The sequence below is a fragment of the Chaetodon trifascialis genome, chromosome 13, assembly GCF_039877785.1.
Source record: "Chaetodon trifascialis isolate fChaTrf1 chromosome 13, fChaTrf1.hap1, whole genome shotgun sequence".
NCBI lineage: Eukaryota > Metazoa > Chordata > Actinopteri > Chaetodontiformes > Chaetodontidae > Chaetodon > Chaetodon trifascialis.
In genome coordinates this window covers 1,386,822-1,409,482 of record NC_092068.1, presented here as the reverse complement: position 1 = coordinate 1,409,482, position 22,661 = coordinate 1,386,822, and the positions used below count along the sequence as shown (strand labels likewise).

General features: G+C 40.2%; 1 protein-coding gene across 2 annotated transcripts in view; it reads left to right on the top strand.

Moving 5' to 3' along the window:
• Positions 1–1,666: 1,666 nt before the first annotated feature.
• The window catches only part of pcca (propionyl-CoA carboxylase subunit alpha), a 56,114-nt gene continuing 35,119 nt past the window's right edge, over positions 1,667–22,661 (top strand). Inside the window, exons 1-9 of one of the 2 annotated variants that reach the window (XM_070977483.1) lie at positions 1,667–1,766; positions 3,955–4,032; positions 4,332–4,379; positions 4,681–4,749; positions 5,272–5,385; positions 5,859–5,912; positions 6,777–6,908; positions 15,913–15,949; positions 19,209–19,287. In XM_070977483.1, the coding sequence (XP_070833584.1) occupies positions 1,713–1,766; positions 3,955–4,032; positions 4,332–4,379; positions 4,681–4,749; positions 5,272–5,385; positions 5,859–5,912; positions 6,777–6,908; positions 15,913–15,949; positions 19,209–19,287 (665 nt within the window). In that variant the 5' untranslated portion in view covers positions 1,667–1,712. The remainder of the gene's footprint in view (positions 1,767–3,954; positions 4,033–4,331; positions 4,380–4,680; positions 4,750–5,271; positions 5,386–5,858; positions 5,913–6,776; positions 6,909–15,912; positions 15,950–19,208; positions 19,288–22,661) is intronic. The other variant, XM_070977484.1, reaches the window with a different exon arrangement.

Below are 22,661 nucleotides of genomic sequence, written 5' to 3'. Positions count from 1 at the left end.
GAGTGGTTTTAAAGGCATCTGTACACATGTGAAATTTGCATATTGTCTTCTACACAGTTTGGAACACTGGCACTGCTCTTGCTCTTGTAATTAAACAAAAAATCTACCATGATTCATTTGGTCAAAAGCTTTGGATACATACAGGAAAGATATAATGTGGAGATCTGCAGTTTTCCCTTTCTTTTCCAAATGTGTCTTTGTGTTTTCCTCTCTCTCTATCTCCTGACTGTTTCTCCCGTCTGATGTGTATGTTTCACAGCAGGGTGTGGCTGACTGGTTTTGTCCAGTCTCCTCCTCTCCTGAGCTCACCTGCTCACAATCAGACAATCAAGACTCACCAGCAAACAGGAAGGGTGCTTTTCATTCCATAAATTGGTCTCCTCGTCTCCTCCACTCGCTTCCTCTCCTCGCGTCTTAGCTCCGCCCAGCGAGGACATGAAAGAGGGATGCGAGGAAGGGACGTGAGGACAGAGGGGACGAAACTCTGAAATGAAAAATCCTCGCTCCACAGCGTCAGTCCGAAGCGTCGTCAATTACTGATGACGTTTGCACAGCTGTAAAAGCTGTAAAACGTGATATTATGGTCAGATCTGCAGTCAGACTGTTCTACTCCTGATTGCTATTGATGAGGTTTCAATTATATGCCGTTAGAGGCATAACAGAGGACGGGTGTGTGGTAGATTAAACCAACAGCCTTGTAGCCTTGCTTTAAAAAAACGTAAATATATACCAAGAATTTTCATTCATTTCTTGGTGACAGATACAATTGTTAAAAGGACACAGTTGAAACAAGAATCAAGATTACATTTGTGAAGACCCGCTCCCGCCATGATTCAAACGTGTGCCACATACGACACGCCCCTTACATATCAAAAAACTTCCGCGTAGGCTACACCGGTGTATCCTCACTCTGATCTCCTTCAGAAGCCTCCTCTCTCCTCGCTCCTCGTCTCCTTCAGGTGCATTTAAGCAATTGGAAGATCCTTCATCATGGCGGAGGGGAAACGACTTCCGGGTCGACGAAGGAGAGAGGAGACGAGGAGGCACAATTAAACGTGTTGGGTGGTTTTCATTACATTTAATTGTGCCTCCTCGTCTCCTCTCTCCTTCGTCGACCCGGAAGTCGTTTCCCCTCCGTTCTCCCCTCATGGCGGGAGTAGGTCTTCACAAATGTAATCTTGATTCTTGTTTCAACTGTGTCCTTTTAACAATTGTATCTGTCACCAAGAAATTAATTAAAATTCTTGGTATATATTTACGTTTTTTTTAAAGCAAGGCTACAAGGCTGTTGGTTTAATCTACCACACACCCGTCCTCTGTTATGCCTCTAACGGCATATAATTGAAACCTCATCAATAGCAAGGAGTAGAACAGTCTGACTGCAGATCTGACCATAATATCACGTTTTACAGCTTTTACAGCTGTGCAAACGTCATCAGTAATTGACGACGCTTCGGACTGACGCTGTGGAGCGAGGATTTTTCATTTCGGAGTTTCGTCTCCTCCGTCCTCACGTCCCTTCCTCGCATCCCTCTTTCATGTCCTCGCTGGGCGGAGCTAAGACGCGAGGAGAGGAAGCGAGTGGAGGAGACGAGGAGACCAATTTATGTAATGAAAAGCACCCAATGAAAAGCACCCATAACCTCTGTCGTCCTTCGAAGGCTATAACGTCATCACGTCAGTGGTGTAGATGACGGTCACGCTTTAGCAACATGGCCGCGCACAGGCTCTCTCCATCCCTGAACAGGCTGCTGTTCACTGTAAAGGTGAGCTGTCCACAGATTGATTCTGCAGAGGACGTGTTTGTTAAAATGACAGCTGTGTGTTCACAAACGGCTCGCGAATGGCATGACAGCTGTTAACACAGTCCATAATCTGCAAATGGCAAGAAAGACGGTCCTGAACGTACTTGACAGACCAGACATAAAGATAACACACACGGAATTTCATCTGATTATGGATGGCAACATATAATTTAGTAACCAGTCACATTGCTAAATTTGTGGAAAAAACATGTTGTTTGTCAAGTAAGTAATGGTGCCTGGCGTTCCGTTTGTCAAAGTGTCGGTCAAGTGTAACTTTGACATTGTCTCATACACGTTGTGCGCCGAACGGATATGTTGTGTGTTTGACATTTATTCATTTTAACGGCCACAAGGTCAGTTCAAAATGTAATATGTAAGCGTCAAATTATTTACCAAACAAGTCGAAAGTTGTTTTCTTTTGGCTGCATCTGTCGTTGACTCTGGACCAGCATGTGAATTTTCCCGGCTGAGAAACAGTTACAATAAACCCGGTCATTCACATAAAGTCTGAACGACTGGAACTACATTTTACTTCCCTGAGAAAGACTTCTCTGGATTGCTTTAGAGCCTAAACTGCTGCTGCAAAGCTTTTTGAACCCTCGATAAGGTCTCATACTAGACTGGATCTGGCCAATAGGAGGCCCCATGGCTACAAATTATCGGTGGACACTTATTGATCACCTGGTTGAAATGCTTTGGTATTCATGCCAGTTTATGACAACCTGAACCTGCTGAAGATATAGTTTTTCTTGAAACATATTTTACTTTGTTGTAGAGAGTAATAAAGGAATTGATGATCAAAATCTGAAAAATATTTAATTTTAAAGCTTATTTAGATTCTGTTGAGCATTGCAGTGGTGTTTCTCAGGAATAATGTAGATAATTTCTTTTGAAATCCTGCACGTAAATGTCATCAGTGTAACAATGACGTTTACTAAATGTTTGCATTGAATTAATTATTTTGATAATTAAAATTGTGAGATACACAATGCTAGATAGGATAGGTGGTTAGACTGAAAAAAATTCAAAAATGTATTACAAGGAATCCCACTTCATCAAACAAGATTATCAGTCAGTCATTGTGTAAATAATATATATTTTTTATTTTGTTATGTAATATCTTTTGACTGTTAGACTGGATTTCATTATTTTGAATCACAAACATCCATTTCTATGAAATGCAGTTGAAACCAGAAGTTTACATACACTGTAAAAAAGATACATAAACCTTTTCTCACTGTCTGAAATTAAATCCGACTAAACCTCTCCTGTTTTAGGTCATTGGGGATTACCAAAATTATTTCTATTTGCTAAATGCTGTAATAATGGGAGAGAGAATATTTCAGTGAGTTTTTTATTGCTTTCTTCAAAGTCAGAAGTTTACATACATTTCCTTAGTACTTGGTAGCTTTGCCTTAAACTGTAGGACTTGGGTCAAGCGTTTTGGGTATCCTTCCACTAACTGGCCCTCCTGACAGAACAGATGTAGCTGAGTCAGGTTTGTAGGCTGCCTTGCTTGCACACATCTTTTAGATTCTGCCTACAAATTTTCTATGGGATTGAGATCAGGGCTTTGTGATGGCCACTCCAAAACATTGACTTTGTTGTCCTTAAGTCACTTTGTGACTACTTTGGCAGTATACTTGGGGTCATTGTCCATGTGAAAGACCCATTTGCGCCCAATCTTCAACTTCCTGGCTGTTGGCATCAGATGGTGCTTCAATATTTCTAAATAATGTTCTTTCTTAATGATGCCATCTATTTTATGAAGTGCCCCAGTTCCTACCGCAGCAAAACAGCCCCACAATATGATGCTGCCACCCCCATACATCACAGTTGAAATGGTGTTCCCAGGTTTACAAGCTTCCCCCTTTTCCTCCAAATGTAGCAATGGTCATTATGGCCAAACAGTTCCACTTTTGTCAGAGCACAGGACATGTCTCTAAAAATTAGGGTCTTTGTCCCTATGTGCGTTTGCAAACTCCATCTGGCTTTTTTATGTTGTGAAGTGAAGTGAAGACATTGCTTGTCCTCTAAAGTTTAATCTTGCTATACGGTAAAGTATTTTTCAAAAATGTCACAGTAAAAACTCTTATGTGTTGTACTGAATGACATACACTTTTGCACACTATCTGTGTGTGTTTTACAGTATGCCTCATTCCAATCCAGCTGCTGTGCAGTGCACAGCAACGCTCAATATTCCACCACCTACAATCCGAGTGAAAAGGTAAAACACAGCTCTCTTCTTCTTCCTGTTTGACTAACCGGTGATGTATTCAGCAATCAGCTGCTGATACAGAAGGAACTGTGAGGCAAGACGTAATTTAGTTTAAGTTTAGGTTTTTGGGGTTTTTTTAAAATCAAATTTATGATTTATATTTATGTGATTCCTGAAACAAATTACCTTGCTCAGGAGTTGGGGTTAAAAGTGCTTGTGTTGCTAGTTTTCTGACAAATAGGTGGAGAAAAAGTTCTAGTTGTGTCAATGATGAACAGATCAAATCTGTGTGCTGTTTCCTTCCACAGACCTTTGACAAGATCCTCATCGCCAACAGAGGAGAGATTGCTTGCAGAGTAAGACTGGCTGACAGATATGTACTGGAAATCAAATCCTACTTAAACTGTTGGCAGATAACTGTTGAACACCTCAAGACATATGTACACTCACTGCAGCTTGACCTTGTACCACTCCAGATAGAGGAGCTTGTGAAGAAAACCTCAGAGGGCAGATTTTTTAACACTTCTTGGCCACAAACTTTTCTTTACTGCTTTTGACTTATAGCAACCAGTACATAACGATTTATTTCTCAGTGTTGTATTTAACATTGACTGCAGAGTGAAGCCCCAGTGTCAATGTTGTGTGTTTTTCCATCAGGTGATCAAGACTTGTCAGAAAATGGGTATCAAGTCTGTAGCTGTTCACAGTGATGTAGACTCCAATGCTGTAAGTTGCCATCTGTGTTAAACTTAGGTTTGAGATTTAGATCCCTGTATTTCTCAGGCGATTCCTGTCAACATCTATTTCTGTCGTAACTTTAGTCCAACCTTGAAATGCTGATATCACAGTAGCACCTGGTTTCTACCTGGTTCTGGTAATTGTTAACAAAGGGCAGCAGAAAATCTCCATCTCCAGAGACCAGTGTAGTGTTGACAGGTGGAGCATGGACTGAAAAAGATCGAACATTACAGCTGAAACAATAGTAACTTACTATACACTATACAGATGTAATTTTTTGTTCTGTGTTAATATAAAACATTTTAGTTTTTGTTGGATGTTGTTACACCTCAGATGATTTGATGTTACATCAAACACATGTTTATGATCCCAGTGTCTGTGTTGAAGCCAAATTTGTCATATCACTGTTTTAAGTGTGTCCTCAATCAGTGTGTATGTATCAAGTGTGTATCTCACTTTCTACTTTTGTGATGACATTTGGATTTAAGTTGCCTGCTTGTGTATGCTTAGGTTCATGTAAAGATGGCTGATGAAGCAGTGTGTGTTGGTCCTGCCCCAACCAGTAAGAGCTACCTGAACATGGACGCCATCATGAATGCCATCAGAGCGACTGGAGCACAAGCTGTAAGCTTTTCCTTGGCTCTTTATTGTTTATATTGCTTGTTTAATATTTAATTTTTTTACTGATGCCCTATATTCTTGCTATCCACTTTGCTGCTGTAATACCTGAAATTTCTCCACTGTGGGACTTATAAAGGTATATCTTATCTTTACTTTCTGTGACTATGGTAAAATAGCATGCATGGCATTCTGTGTATATGATACACATGCTCATCAAGGCAACATGCAGTTCCTCTAACCAGTGAATCATTTGGCTGCATGATTCACATGTTTCGCCTTTTGTGCAGTTAGTAAACACTTGTAAACTACTATCCCTCAGCAGTACCAGTAATGCATCTGATTAGATTTTGTTGGTGCCAAATATTTCTCTACCTTTAATTTATAAAATACACCTATGGTTATATAATCCCAAAGCTATAGCTTTGCTGAAGCATTTGAAACAAGTAAATAAAGATTGCATTTTTTCCTTTGTGAAGGTTCATCCTGGTTATGGGTTTCTCTCTGAAAATAAAGAGTTTGCAAAGCGACTGGTGAGTAATACATAGAATCAGGTACACTCTTATTCTCTCTTGACGATTACAATTACAGTTAGTCATTTGGCAGACGCTTTTATCCAAAGCAACATTCATATGAATTCACACACTGATGACACAGCACTGGGGGCAGTTTTTGGGTTCATTATCTTGCCCAAGGACTTCGGCATGTGGACTGCCGAGCCAAGGGATTGAACCACCAACTTCCTGATAGGTCAACAACCGCTCTACCTCCTGTGTGTGAAACACATCCAAGGTGACAGCTACATTGTATGCAGTAGCTTTCTGAATGGTTGGGTGCTCTGTGGATTGAATGCACCTGAAGTTTACTTATTGAAGAAGTCAAGTCACACTAAGTGTGGATAATACTAGGTATTTGGCTAGCGTCTATTTATTTTGACAACGATGTAAGAGCAGTTGAGTATGGAAGTTTATTCTTGACCTTGGAAGATCTGTATGTGTGTCAACATAGCCTCAACTATTAACTATGCTAAAATAAAAGTTTATTTTTCCTTGTTTAAAGAAATAGTTTCGCATTCCTGACTTCAACTGTACTTAACACACAGACATGAGATGGACATGAGATTGATATTGATCATAAACCTAAAATGACCAGGCTCAACTTTTACTGGCATTTACAATTGTAGTTACTGGACCATGGACAATATTCCCAACCCCAGTATTATGTTTCATGTTTTTAGGAAGGTGGACAATAGAAATAGCAAATGCAAACACAGTGTGTGTTGTGAGGCTAGTGGAGGTAGCTCAGTAGAGGGGTGGGACTTGAGCTGTCTGTTCTTTCAATATTAATATTACAGGTGTGATAAGGTAAATCTCATGGTATTGTTGTTTTGTTGCTAGGTGGCAGAGGACGTGACATTCATTGGCCCAGACACCAATGCTATCCAGGCAATGGGGGATAAAATTGAGAGCAAGCTGATTGCTAAGGCTGCTAAGGTCAATACTATCCCAGGCTTTGATGGAGTTGTCAAGGTACAGGCGCACACACAAAAAACTCTATGGGCCAGTCTTCCCTTTCACCAAGTTTTTTTCATCAGTATTTTTGTTTAAAAGAATGCTTAATTTCATCACTGTTAATTATGTGAAGTGTTTTCATTCAACCCAATTACAAAACATTTTTCACCAAAAACAACACATTTAGAAGACAACCGATCATCTTAACCTGAACATCTTGACTCGGATTGAAGAAACCTGAAGTTGCGAAGCGAGGTTGCATGATGAACAAAGGCACTCGCTCTCAGGTAACCGAGCAACGTAGGGAGTAATTGCTAATCAGTGAGAGAGACACGATAACACGCCAATCATGTAACAGTATCAAGTTTGGTTGCGCCATCTCGTCTCGTGTTTGATGCTTCGCGAGGAGTGAGATGAGAAACAGAAAGCGCTGCAGCGAGCGAAGAGATTGTCGATAAAACAGGGAAAGTCAGCTCGCCGGTATGGCAGTTTTTTGGATTTTATAAGTCGGACCGTAGTCAGACCAATGTGGTCTGTAACTTATGCAAGACTGTCGTCCCCACCAAGACCGGTAATACCACAAACTTGTTTAACCACCTTAGTCGCGCTCACTCTTTGGAGCACAGCCGTATTCGCCAATGTCCAACAACATCTACAACCGCAGCACCACCGCACAAGCAGCAGACCACCATGCAGAGGTATCTGCTTCAGTGCCTGATGACAAATCACCTAAAAACCACAAAGACATAACGGAGGCAGCGGCATATCATATAGCTAAAGACATGCTTCCACTGAGCACTGTGTAGAAGCCAGGTTATAAACAACTCTTACACATGCTTTTTTTTTTTTCACACTTACAATAAAAATATAATTGAATAGTTCATGTATGTTTAGAGTAAGAAGAGTGACTAAAGTTGTTCACATGTCTAGGCTGGTTTTATAATTCAGTCAAGTCCACCTCAGTTTCTGCTATGTTTCCAAAACACTGCACATATCTGAAAACATTTTATTCACCAGAAGGTGAATCAGCTTGTGAACTTCCTGCACTAAACCTGCAGAAAAAAGTTCTCAGATTTCTCTCTGTTTACATTTTTACACTTTTTTTTTTTTAACATTTATTATTTGAGTGTTTTACATGGTTGTGTTGACATTTCCTTTCCTTTCTGCCTTGATAGCTGAGGGGATTATAATCAGAGGAAGGTTCAATTTAAAATAAAAATGTTTAAATTCAATGCATTTTTCTCCCGGTCCTTATTTTAAATAGGTCATAAAAATATCAATAATTATCGATATCGACCAATATAAAACACTTATATCACAATAGAGTTTTCAGCCATATTGCCCAGCCCTACTCTTGTATATTCTCGCTATTAATCTGCATCCACTCTCTGTTCTGTAAATTCACACGAAAACATTCAGTATACTGTTGTCTAATTTCCCCAATCCCTCAGTCATAACTTTGTTTACCTGCTGTCTCACTTGTAAATATCTAATTGTTTCTCTAATTCATAATCTCTTTTTAATTCTTCAAAACAATATGATGTGAGTCCTTTATTTATCCATATTTTAATTTTGGAGTCTGTCTTATTTTGGATAAAATCTGACTAAGGTTATCTTTTAATTTAGTATTAGCCATCATGGTTTGTATTGACAATGCCAGACCTCCTTTCTCTTTTGATAATTGCATGATTTTATATTTTATTCTAGGTTTTTACCCAACCAGATGTACTGAGAAATTATCTTATCCCACTCAGTGAATTGCTGTTCAGTTATTTCTATTGGCAGGGATTGGAAAAAATTTTTCCAAAAACAGATATGGCAAAATAACCATTTTAATTGACTTTAATTGACTAAACTGGAGTTGACAGGGACATAATTAAATGTTTTTTTTTGTGGGGGGGGGGGATTTGTTTGTTTTTTTGAATATTTAACTCCTATCCTGATAACTGACCAAATTTCTCCAAAGATGACATTTCAGTTTGTAAAGAAATTAGAGGCTGAGTCAAAAAGATTAATATGTCACCTGCAAGTAGCAATAGTTTATGTTCCCCTCCTGCTATATTTATTAAGATTAAGATTAAGAAAATAATTATTAAGAAGAATAAAAATGAATGCCTTAGGTGCTAGATAAAGTGCAATAAAATAAATGTTTCCTCACGTCATCCTATTTATTTTCTGCGTATAAGGCAATGTGACTGGATGTACAGTAAAAGTGAATCAGACCCTGTAGACATGGCACACTACCCTCTTTATTTGCATACAACCTGGAAAAATACAAACACTGTGAAATTATTTGGTCCAACTTAAACAAGACTCCTCTGAAATGCAAATTATTGAAAAATGCACAGTGATAACAAAACAAAAACAGTTCCCTCAAGAGCTTGTTGTCTGGGAATTGTTGGTTCTCTGTAGATAAAAGAGCTTGGTCTGTACCAGCTCTATATGGAAAGTGTCCTGAGACAACTTCTGTTGTGATTTGGCGCAATACAAATAAAATTAAATTGAATTGAACTGAATTTAAAACTGACAGGAGGTTGAGGAAAACGCATAGATTAACATCAAAAAGACATTTATAGCAACCTAAAACAGATTGGCAAAAGTGCTTAGTTTGCTCAAAGACTGAATTGAGACAATGAATGGCATTGACTCGAACTGCTCTCAAATCCCCATTCTCATTGGAAATAGAGAAAAATATAAAGTAAAAATATTTCCATAGGTCATCTCTCCTCTTCCTTCCCACCTGACATGCTGGTGAAGATGAGGCACTCATCTTTGAGTGGCCTACAGCAGCTAAAATTGTTTCTTTGGGCTTTAAGCTAGCTACCTTATATGATGTATGAACGTTAGCTTGCCTGGTTGTTATCTATCAGCGAGCACATGCTGAACATGCACCTGGCATTTGACTTTGGCGATTGCAGAAGTGATTGGGTAAAAATGAAAACAACAACCAGATTGTCTGCCCGAATGCAGAGAACTTTTTCGTTTCGTCTTCAGTTGTCAGGGCATGATGAACAGGGATTTCGTCTAGTCTTCACTCGTCGGGGCATAATGATCGGGGATTTCGTCTCGTCTTCACTCATCAGGGCATGATGAACAGAGATTTTGCTGTAATTTTTGTTATCAATATTTTTTTCATTTACATTGTTGTTACAAATCAGTAATGCAGTGAAATGACGTCAACAAATGCTTAGTGTCGGAATTTTTGTTACAAAATTAACACTGTGAACGCTCCAATGTAAAAGATTTAGAGAGGCTGCCATTGATTTTAATTCATGCTGTTGGGTTCTATAAATTGCTTGAAAAACCTCAATAAGACGCCAAACTTGTCTAACACTTTATACAGGAAGGACCATCTGACGGAGTCAAACGCTTTCTCTTCATCAAACCCTCATCATCCAATAGCCTGTGTCTTGTTTTGATGTATATGCCACATGATGTGTATTGTCCTTCTTGTACTATCATGAATCTGTCTCTGATGGGCAAATCGATCTTCCCTCATGGTCTGATTGTTTGGCTTCCATGTGAATGACTCATTTATTTACTTATTTATTATTAGGTCCTATCAGATATCGGTCTGATATCAGCCAAAAAATGAGTGTCAGATTTTATAGGACTGCATCTAAAATCTCCGATATAAGCGCTCTGATAAGCAGTCCATTTTCCGCTCCAGCACTTCTATCCATAGGTTACTCTGGTTCACACTGCAACACAGTAGGTGGCGGTAATGCACCTTAACGTTGGTGCCACCCGCCACAAATGCCAAAGAAGAAGAGCACCCGGATCCAGCCAGTAAACTCAGACAAAGACGTGGCAGCTGAGTGCAACACTTGCCATGCACAAGTTTCCCGTGGTGGCACAGAACTGGGAAAGTTTAATATGACCAACCTCATCGCGCATTTGAAGCAGCATCACAAAAAACAGCATGAGGATTTTCGCAAGACCACCGAGGCGAAGAAACAACAAACCTCTGGCTCCCAACAACGAACGCTGGCCAAAACATTTGCAAAGCATGACAAACTCCCACGGGACGGCAAAAATGCACTGGCTATAACAGAAAAGATAGCCCAGTTTATTGTGCTCAATGACCAGCCCGTGTCGGTGGTGAGTAATGTCGGGTTTAAAAGCTTAATTAAGCACCTCAAGCCTCGCTACATTATTCCTAGCTGCCACTACATTGTCAACAAAACTATACCCCAGTTGCATAAAGAAGTTCAAAAGTGTATTGCCACACATCTGGAGCTCAGACCATCGACCGCTGTCCTTATTGAGCCTGACTGCGCACTGGGTAGACGCTGACTTAACATTGCAGAGAGCAGTGTTACACTTGAATTGTTTGCACTTTAAAAGTGTGATTTGTTTTTATTGGATTTATTTAGGTTATTTTTCAGGGTCTTCTAATTTATATTTTATTTATTTTATTCAGTTGTGGAATACTGTAGATATTATGTTGAAGGTTAAAATTTATGTAAATGGGTCAGTTTTTCTCATACCTACTGTTGCTGACTATTGTTCTCTGTTTGAGAAACATCATTTGATCAAGCCTTTTCTAACATTCCACACTTCAAATTAAGTAATAAAAGTATGTATGATTCGTGCTGATATCGTATTGGATCAATATCGGTATTGGCCAATACTCAAGGCTGCAATATCGGTATCGTATCGGAAGTGAAAAAGTTGTATCGGGACAACCCTTTTTATTATTTGAGACAACTTAGAGTTTTACCTTGTCCAGTGCAACAAGGCAATCCTTGATAAATTCTTAGATGTTAGCTTGCTCACCACAGAACTTGCTTGCATGATACTGCCTCTGTCAGAATGTGGTCTTGTGAAAGCTGCTTTTAGGGCACTCAAACTCTGCTGAAGAGTGTTTATCCAACTTTATTCAAGCATATTTTTCCTTTCCACACAAGATTGGCCTTTTTCATCACTGCATATGCATCCCCACAGACTAATTTAGGCACACTGGCTTACCTTTCATTTCAGCAAAAAATTATAATTTGTCCATTTTTCTCGGAAACTGTGACTCCACATGTACTTTTGTTTCCTTGACAGTTGCCATGATGCAGTGACCTGTGTGTTGTGTTCAGGGATCACTCGGAAGGATGTGTTAGTCTGCTATTTGATGGTATTTTCTTTTATTGCTCAAGAAAAGTAATTCCTCTATAGAGCTTTTTTTGTATATCTGAGCCCTGCAGGCCAGATCAAATGGTCTCGCCAGGAAGTATTTTCAGATGGTGTGTTTTGGTTTTAAAAAGAAAGGAATCTAGGGCCAGTTGTTCAAAGGTAATCTGATTGGATTTTGGTTATCCGATTGGATCAAATCTTGAAAACGGGTTGTTCAAAAGGGAAAGAAGGATTCTGAAATCGGATTAGATCATGTAATCCAATCCTAGTTTTAATCTGGATCAAACCTTCACTTTGTGTTGTTCAAAACATTTCAGTGGGATCCGGATAACTTTGATCCAAAAAAAAAACAGGATTATCCTGATCCCAACAGGGGGTAGGATTTCAAGGTGGATTTCAGGAAGAAAATGTAGCAAAACTTTAAAATTGGTCAAATAATCAATTTGTATCATTTTGTGTATATACTATTATTTATATTTTGCACTTGATTTGTTCAGCTGTTACAGTGAAGAAGTAGATAAAGTAGACATAGGCTACCAATTAAGCCTTTCTGTATAGTAAAGTAAAAATAAAATATAAATAAAACTGATCTGGTCCCCATGAAATAAACCCCAAAACAGATTTTGGGGTTTTGATTTTGATATATTCAATATTAATATTATAATATATATAATATTCTATTTCTATTTCAACAAAACAATCATCAGAGATGAACCTGTCAAAAATAATTTCTAACAATTGCATCCCTTACTACATGTCCAGTCAGTCCCTCATCCTGACAGAACGCCAGAGGTTGGTCTGGTTCTTCAACAGGCTCAGGTACATCATAAACATCATCACAGAGAGGGACATTGCCCCTGGTAGCGATGTTGTGCAGGACAATACACGCAAGTATTATGTTGCATGCTCCCTGTGGTTCCACTTGCAAGTAGTTAAGGCATGCAAAGCGTCTCTTCAGAACCCCATTTCAACGCTCAATTGCACATCTTGTTTTGCAATGAGCAGTCTTGAAACATGCCTGCGCAGGTGTGGTTGCTGCAAGAAAAGGAGTAATCAGCCATGGTAGGAGTGGATAGGCACTGTCTCCTAATATTATGCCATCCGGTCTGTTGGTTTGGAGCTCTCTGTATAAAGCACTCTCCCTCAGGATACGTGCATCATGAACAGACCCAGGCCACTTCACGATGCAGTTTGTGATGATGAGGTCAGCATTGCTCACAAGTTGGATGTTGATGCTGCGCCTCCCCTTTCGGTTGATGTACTCCCAATCCCTCTCATGAGGTGATTGGATATGCACATGAGTACAGTCAATAACCCCAATAGTATTGGCCATATTCCCCAAAAGAAAAAGCGTGTGCTTGGTCTGGGCAATCTGGTCATCCTTTGGAAGTGAGACAAACTGATTGACCAGGCTGGCCAATGCAATTGACACAGCTTTCACTACATCACTCACAGTTAATTTGTCCACTCCAATATTGTCACCAACAACTTGGTAGAAAGTCCCAGATGCATAGAAGTGCAGAGCAATGAGGACCTGTTCTTCCACAGACAGACTCCTTTGGGTTCTCCGTTGAAGTTTTGGCCTGACAAGGTCTGCAATGTACTTAATTTCAGCATTCCCAAAGCGAAAGCGAGTGTACACTTTTTGAGTGGTGTCCTGCTTCAGTGGTTTTGCACGCTCAACATACACCCTTTGACAGTATCCTCTTCCACCAAAATGGTGGTAGCGATGGACAATACCTGCCATGTCAATGCCTCTCTGTAAGTCCTCTTAGAAAGGCTTAATATAAGATGGCTGTCAAAAACCCACCCACTCATCAGCTGACGAGTTTTGGCTTGTGGATCAATTAAGCCAATCCTGCCCAAGGCCTATAAATACTTTAATCACTACAACAGATGAGGTGGAACCATGGAACCAAAAGGACCTAATTTCACTGTTGCAGAAACCCATGCACTGCTGGAGGGTGTAAAGTGACCTTATGCCTAAATAGTAGGAAGTTCTGTTGTGGGTGGAATGGTGACGGACAAAAGGAAGAAAGACATTTGGGTTGAAATCACCCAGAATGTGAATGCAATGGGGTCTGGCCAGAAGAGGACCTTGGAGCAGGTGAAATTTAGATGGAAGAATCTGCAGGCCTGAGCCGCAAAGGACCTTGCTGAAAGCAAAAAACACCCAAACAGGCAACAAACCCTTTAAGAAAGGTGAATACACAGATGTGGTTCTGGACATTATTCGAGGTGAGAACTCTAAAGCTCTGCATGGGATTCAAGGTGTTGTTGGGGATGGTGAACCTACGATTGTAGAGGAAAGTGAGCCAGTTCCTCCTAATGTAGAGAAAACATTTATTCTGGATCTCAGCCCTATTACCGAAGAACAACCTGGATCCTCACTGGTAGAGCCACCAGTCATAGGAGCTCAGAAAAGAGGCTTGAAGCGTCCTTTGCCAAATAATAATGATGCCTATGAATTACTCCTTAAATGAGAAACTGAAAGAGCAGAAGCACAGATACTCCTGGCGGAGGAACAAATCAAGCTGGCCAAACTGCAGCAAACCAGGGCAAAACTTCAGATCCGCCTCCTTTGGGTTGCACGGTGGCACAAGTGGTAACACTGTCGCCTCACAGCTAGAAGGTCCCCGGTTCGAATCCTGCTGTGGGCACTGGTGGCATGTCCTCCACCATGCCTTCGGTGCCTGCTGCTCGAGGAAAAAAGGGGGCCTTTCTGTGTGGAGTTTCACACAGGGTTCACCTGGGGTTTCCTCTTTAAATAACCCCCACTAAAAACATGCAAGAATATCACCACCTGACCGAAGGGGAACTGGTCCCCGGGCGCCACTGTCAGCTGGCAGCCCACCGCTCCTGGTCTGCCGCAGAGAATCGACAGACCGAGGATGGGATAAATGCGGAGAAAATAATTTCACTTGCATGGCGTGTACAGTTCCCTCCTTGTAACTCTGTGTGCTGTGATTATTAAAGTTGACTTCTTCTTCTTCTAAAAGCAGGGCTTAAAAATGCTGGTCTCTCCTACTCGGATGAAGAACCCTGAACATTCTTTTTAGACTTTCTCATAATATCCACACTGTATTTGTTTATGTATATTTGTTATTTGTTGTGGCTCAGATGAGTGGTCAGAAAAGAAATACAAGTGGATGTTTATGTTATTTTTGTGTTTTGTAATCTTGAAAACTGTGTATCTGGATCAGGGTGATCCAATCCAATGTTGCTTTGAAAAGCCGGCATAAAAGTAAGATGGATTACCTGATCCTGGATAGCAAAAATGGGATTTCCAAATCCAGATCACTTTGATCCAGATTACATTTTTTGAACAACTGGCCCCTAAGGATGAGGACTAACTGGTTTGTTTGGCAAATATATTCTATTCTATTTAGGCTTCTCACTTGCGATAAAGAGTGCCACACAAAAGCTTTTCCATGGGAAGCATCTGGGACTGTATTGTCTTGTTTGGGATGAGTTCGAAAGAAGACAAGTTACTGTGTTTACCACTCTGACTACTACATTATCCAAGTATGATTCCAGGGTTATTCCAGGTGGAGATTTCAGTATTCTATATTCACCCACAACCTGAGGCAACGCAACACAAAGACAGCTTCACCAAGAAACATAACTTGGGAACATTGGGGACCAGGATGGAAATAAGCCCTGGACTTTGTTGTGTTATTGCTGGCAATGTCTTATATGCTTGAATTGTTTTTACTCCTGTATGTGAATGTTGTAATATAAACCAAACCAAACCAAGCTACTTCATATTTGAAACCATTAAGACTAGTCTTACTAATAGTATAGTGACAAGCCTGTGCAAAACATGGAAGAGGCAATTACTGCACAGCAGTAATGTTTTGATTCATAATCAGTAAATTTAATCCCCTCTCTGTGTTAGAATGCTGAAGAAGCTGTGAAGATTGCACAGGACATTGGTAAGTCATCATTTCTCAACACACTGAAAGTGTACCATATGTGAATGTGTTACATTACACAGATGAATCCCACTCATTTTTCACTGCAGAAATGGTCTCACACCCATTTGACCCCACACTCCCTTCTGTCAGAGAAGATGTTCATTGTTATGAAGACAATTATCTATTTACTCTTCAAAGAGTTGCAGTCAAATGTTTACATGCACTTGTAATGGAGACTTATGTCAAAACAATTTTGGGGTTTTAATGATCTCTACAACTGGGCCCGTATTCACAAAGCAATCTAAGGCTAAAAGTAGCTCTTAGTGACATCATTCTTAGACGTCTAACTGTGAGGCGACAGTGTTACCACTTGTCTAGCTGTGAGGCGACAGTGTTACCACTTGTGCCACCGTTTATCCATTTCGTTTGTTGTTTTGGTCATTCTGCCAAATCAAACCGCTCTTTATTAGGACGCCAGCAATCACAGGAATTGCTGACAGCTGAGTCTGCATCCACCATTAATATCAAATACGTTAAGTAGTAAAATTACCAGCATGGCAATAAGCAAACAATAAGCAAATCAATATAATCGGCATGTGAAGCTGTGTCACAATTAACTTCATTTTGCTGAGTTTCATCATCATGACATAAAATTAATGTCACGATTACACATTTCTTAATACAGTCCAAGTTATATGATCGGTTGATTTTACTGTCCCTTCATTACAAGGAGCGTGAAGTGCATTTTTTTCTTTCTTTTTTTTCCCTTTTTGTAACAACCAATCACAGCTTTTAGAAGACTGCGTCATACCTAGCAACAGGGTCACCCACACCTCCTCACTAAGATAAGTCTTTGTACCCTCCTTGCTCAGAGTTGCTCTCAGACACTTCCTGAATCACTCTTAAGCTATGATTCCTTGCTAGGAATTTTAAGGCTAAGTTAGGACTCTAGGAAGCTTTGTGAATATGGGCCCTGATGTTTTTCTGTGGTGAAATGATTTTCACCCCCCAAAAAGTAAAAGCTTTGCTTTGAATTCTACAATTATTTTTTATTTATTTATTTATTTATTTATTTATTTATTTATTTATTTATTTATTTATTTATTTATTTATTTATTTATTATCTTTTCAAGGCAGTTCACATATTTTCAGCAGACTTTGAGATCAAGACAAAAGCTTGAATTTAGCTAGATGTAGACATCCAAAAACTTAATGTGGCACTCTTTTATGCCATCTGATTTATCTTTACTCAACTGTGGGTCTACAGTTCTTGTTCTGGTGCAGTTTGCTTTGATAAACAGCACATTTTGATATATGACTGTACAGTGGTGTCTTTTGCTGGACATTTTGGGGCCATGACTTATAGTCCACCATAGACACAGTTGCAATCAAACTTATTTAACCCCCACTGCATATTAGGCTTATTGGCAAAATGTTGTTTTCAGCTGTTTGCAATAAACAAAGTAGACAAGAACTGTTTCATAAAACTAATATTACCATGGTTTTTATCCAAATTCAACACAAAATGCTACTTTTAATCACTACTGCAGTCTCAAAATTATTCAACCCCCTGTCTTAAGCACATCTGATGCAACCAATCAAAATTACCCAACCCCCTGTTTTAAGCACACTAATCAAGGGCTTCATTAGTTCAGGTGTGCTTAAGATAGAACACATAAATACCTGGACTGGCAAGGAGTTTGTTGAGATTGACGTTTGTTGGCGTGTTAGAACTATGGCAAAAGGAAATTGTCCAAGGAGTTCAGAGGAAAGGTCATTGCCTTGCACAAACAAGGAAAAGGATACAAGAAAATAGCAAAAACTCTGAATGTTCCTAGAGATACAGTTGGAAGCATAGTACGCAAGTTCAAAGTTGAAGGGACAGTGGCTACGCTACCTGGATGTGGCAGAAAGAGGAAACTATCAGTGGCTGCCACCAGATTCCTGAGGAGGCAAGTGGTAGAAAACCCACGAGTGACTGCAAAACGCCTGCAGCAAGATTTGGCGGCAGCAGGCACTGAGGTTTCAGTTTGCACAGTAAGGAGCATACTAAACACTGAAGGGCTCCATGCCTGGACTCCAAGACGTACACCACTACTCATCCAAAAGCACAAGAAAAGCTCCAGTATGTTCAAAACCATATAAATAAACCACAGAAGTTTTGGAATTGTATTCTGTGGAGCAATTAAACAAGACTGGAACTTTTTGAGCCCATGGAACAGTGGTGTGTCTGGAGGAAGAAAAATGAAGCATATGCTGAAAAGAACACCCTGCCTACAGTGAAGCATGGCGGTGGCTCAGTGATACTCTGGGGCTGCTTTGCTGCCTCTGGCACTGGAAACCTGCAGCGTGTGGAGGGCATGATGAATTCAGTCAAGTATCAGGAAATCATAGGAAAAAACGTCACGCCATTTGTGAGGAAGCTGAACCTCGGGCATCATTGGACCTTCCACCAGGACAATGATCCCAGGCATACCTCAAAGTCTAACAAGGCTTGGTTTCAGAAGAGGAAATGGATGATCATAGAGTGGTCGTCACAGTCACCTGACTTGAACCCCACAAAAAATCTCTGGTGGGATTTGAAGAAGGCGGTTGCAAAATGCACACCCAAGAATATTACTGAACTGGAGTCCATTGCCCATAAGGAATGGGCTAAGATTCCTCAGGAACACTGTTAGAAGCTGGTGTCTGGCTCTGCATCACGTTTGCAGCAGGTCATAACAGCAAAAAGGTGCTCTACTAAGTATTGACGATGCTTGTCATGAAGGGGTTGAATAATTTTGAGACTGTAGCAGTCATTAAAAGTATCATTTTGTGTTGAATTTGGCTCAAAACCCTTGTAATATTAGTTTCATTGAACTACTTACACAGTTCTTATGTAATTTGTTTATTCCAAATGGCTGAGAAATTGTATATTTAGCCAATAAGCTTAATATGCAATGGGGTTTGAATAATTTTGATTGCAACTGTACATGACTGCCTCTCATAATCTAGTTGAAGCAAATTTTGAAAGCATTCTTGTGCAAATGTACTTAATCAAATCATCCACTGGTCTATCTATCATCATTTCTCTTGCTCTTCCCAACGGCACCAAAACAACAACAAGCAATTGCTTACTTTTCTCAAGTACAATAAGCCTGATCCAAAATGGAACTTCATTCTTGCATATCTTCTCTTCGTTAAAGGTTAGTTGGATTTGCGTGGTTAAAGCAAAGTGAAGATGAATTTTTTTCACCTTTACAATTGTGTTTTTGCTTTATCGTTTTGTTGATACCAGGCTACCCAGTGATGATCAAAGCATCTGCAGGAGGAGGGGGGAAAGGAATGAGGATTGCTTGGAATGATGAAGAGACAAGGTATTACATTCCTGTATCTCAGCATCCACTCTTTTTCACAAAAATAATGTATAATAATCAGCCATCACAGAGTAAACATAGTGGGGGAATTCTGCTTCTACAGTGTACTGCTTAAATGACATAAGCTACTGGGCCTGACTATTGCAAAATATATTGCAAATAGCAGCACAGGGACTACTACCAAATACAGTCACAACCTCTGTAGGTTATTTTTGGTCTTTAACAGTTTGCCTCAAATGCTTCAGATGATACCATTGCTGCTAATGTAACAATTTCAGTTTGCTTTCCTGAGGATAATCTATAATAGCTATTTAATCCCAATTCCAAAACAGTTGGGACACTGTGTAAAACATAAATAAAAACAAAACTCAGTCCTTTTCTAATGAATTTTGTTTACTTAAAATGGTATTACAAAATGTTTGTTTCACAAAATGACGAACCTCGGCCCATCCTTGCTTATGAATGACTAACCTTTCAAGCCCCTTTCATACCCAATCAGGATACTATCCTCTGTTACCAATTAACCTGTTTACTTGTAGAATGTTCCCAACAGGTTGATCCTGTCGCAACTTGTTTAAAATGTGTTGCTGACATCAAATTCAAAATGAGCTCAGCTAAGTTAATGAAAAGCAATTTATTAATTTAACCCTAACCCCTACCCTAACCCTAAATTGATTTGCGTTAACAGGTTAATAATGCGATATTTTTGACAGCACTAGTATATGTGTGTGTGTGTGTGTGTGTGTGTGTGTGTGTGTGTGTGTGTGTGTGTGTGTACACATATATATATATATATATATATACATACTAGTGCTGTCACAAATATCGCGTTATTAACCTGTTAACGCAAATCAGTTTTAACGGTGTCATTTTTTTTATCGCATGATTAACGCTCTTTGTGACGTAGTGAACTTGTAGTTTTTTATAAGCTGTGGCCACTGCTAGTAACGTTACAAAAACTACAGGATCCGATTGTAAACCGGAAACAAAACAATTGGCATGCCCCACGCACATGTTTGGTCTTGTCTGTTGACTAGCTGTGAAAGAGTAGGCTACCGGTTTGTGTGGATGTCATGTGCGAAATGCCGAAATGGATGCGAAGATTCTGAATGGAAAGTTTAATTTGACAAGATGGGTCGTCTGACAAGACCAAAGGTCCTTCATCCCAACAGCTGTCAGAATTTTTAACTCTAGCATCATGTAATGTAGCTCTGTGTTCTTTCTTTCTTTCTTTCTTTCTTTCTTTCTTTCTTTCTTTCTTTCTTTCTTTCTTTCTACATGAACTTGTTTTTGATTTTGCACGACTGTTTAAGGCTAATATATGCTCTAATCCTAATATCTGCTCACATTTATCCATTTCACCTGGTGCAGTTTCGAAATTTCTAATTTGTATACTCTCAACTGTGCAATAACACTATCATCCATATTGGCAACTGTATTCTTATAAACTGCATATATTGTGCATATACTGTACATAGACCCAGTGTTTCCAAAGTGAAATAGTTTGTTCCTCAGGTGCAATAGTATTCTCAAGTGCAATACAATACATGTCATGCCAGTAGTTAATTTTTCTCAATAAGACTAGCAACAGTACTTTTTTATGGAATCAGAATCAGAAAAGCTTTATTGCCAAGTACGGTTTTACACATACTGTACAAGGAATTTGCTTTGGTGAGGTTGATGCATGACAAATCAGCTATTAAGTAAAAATATAACAGTAAGTAAAAAATATAACAATAAGTAAAAAATATAACGATGATAGAAAATATAACAATAAGTAAAACATATAATAATGTAAATATATATACACAAGTCTGTTTTGTTTTGTGTTTTTTACAGAAGCACAGTCCAAGCAGAGTGTTTATATAACGCTTAGGGTTATGGTCATGGCAGTGTCAATGTGACAAGTAGAGGCAGAGGTGGAGTGTGAAGAGTGTCGGGGGTTCCGGGCCTTGTTAATAAGGCTGACAGCAGACGGGAAAAAACTGTGGTGTGAGGTTTTGGTCCTGATGGACCGCAGCCTCCTGCCAGAGGGGAGTGTCTCAAAGTGTTTATGTCCGGGGTGGGAGGGATCAGCCTCAGTCTTTCCTGCAGGTCTCAGGGTCCTGGAGGCGTACAGGTCCTGGAGAGACGGGAGATTGCAGCTGATCACCTTCTCTGCAGACCTAATGACACGCTGCAGTCTGCCCTTGTCCTTGGCGGTGGCAGCAGCGTACCAGATGGTGATGGAGGAGCTGAGGATGGACTCAATGACGGTTGTGTAGAAGTGCACCATCATTGTCTTTGGCAGATTGAATTTCTTCAGCTGCCGTAGGAAGTACATCCTCTGCTGTGCTTTCTTGATGGGGGAGCTGATGTTCAGCTCCCACTTGAGGTCCTGGGAGATGATTGTTCCCAGGAAGCGGAAAGACTCCACAGTGTCAATAGTGGAGTCACAGAGGGTGATGGGGGGCAGGTGAGGCTGAGTTTTTCCTGAAGTCCACAACCATCTCCACTGTCTTTAGAGCGTTGAGCTCTAGGTTGTTCTGGTTGCACCAGGTCACCAGATGGTGAACCTCCCACCTGTAGGCGGACTCGTCGCCATCAGAGATGAGTCCGATGAGGATGGTGTCGTCCACAAACTTCAGGAGCTTGACAGACTGGTGACTAGAGGTGCTGCTGTTCGTGTACAGGGAGAAGAGCAGAGGAGAAAGAACGCAGCCCTGAGGAGATCAGGTGCTGATGGTCTTTGCATCGGAGATGTGTTTCCCCAGCTTCACGCACTGTTTCCTGTCAGACAGGAAGCCTGTAATCCACCTGCAGGTGGAGTCAGGCACGGTCAGCTGGGAGAGCTTCTCCTGAAGCAGGGTTGGGATGATGAGCAGTAGGATTCTTTGGCATTTACTATTTTTAATAATCTGTACAAATGTACATAGATGTAGTTGTTTTTTTTTCTATTCTGTATATTGTAAACTTTTAGATTTTTATTTTGGGACCTCACATGCCACTGTGCTTGCTTTCTGTAATCTGCTTTGTGTAACGACTTGATTTCCCCAATGTGGGGTAAAGTCCTATCTATCTGTCTGTCTGTCTCTCTGTCTGTTTGTATAATTTGTTGAGAAAAAATTATGTAACAATGGCATGCTCCTGATGAGTTGACGGATGGTGTCCTGGGGGGATCTCCGCCCAGACCTGGATCAGGGCATCAGTGAGCTCCTGGACAGTCCGTGGCAGTATTTGGCAGTGTTGGATACACCAATACATAATGTCCCATAGGTGCTCAATTGGATTTAGGTGAGGGGAACTTGAAGGCCAGTCAATGGCATCAATGCCTTCGTCATCCAGGAACTGCCTACACACTCAGGCCACATGAGGCTGGGCATTGTCCTGCACCA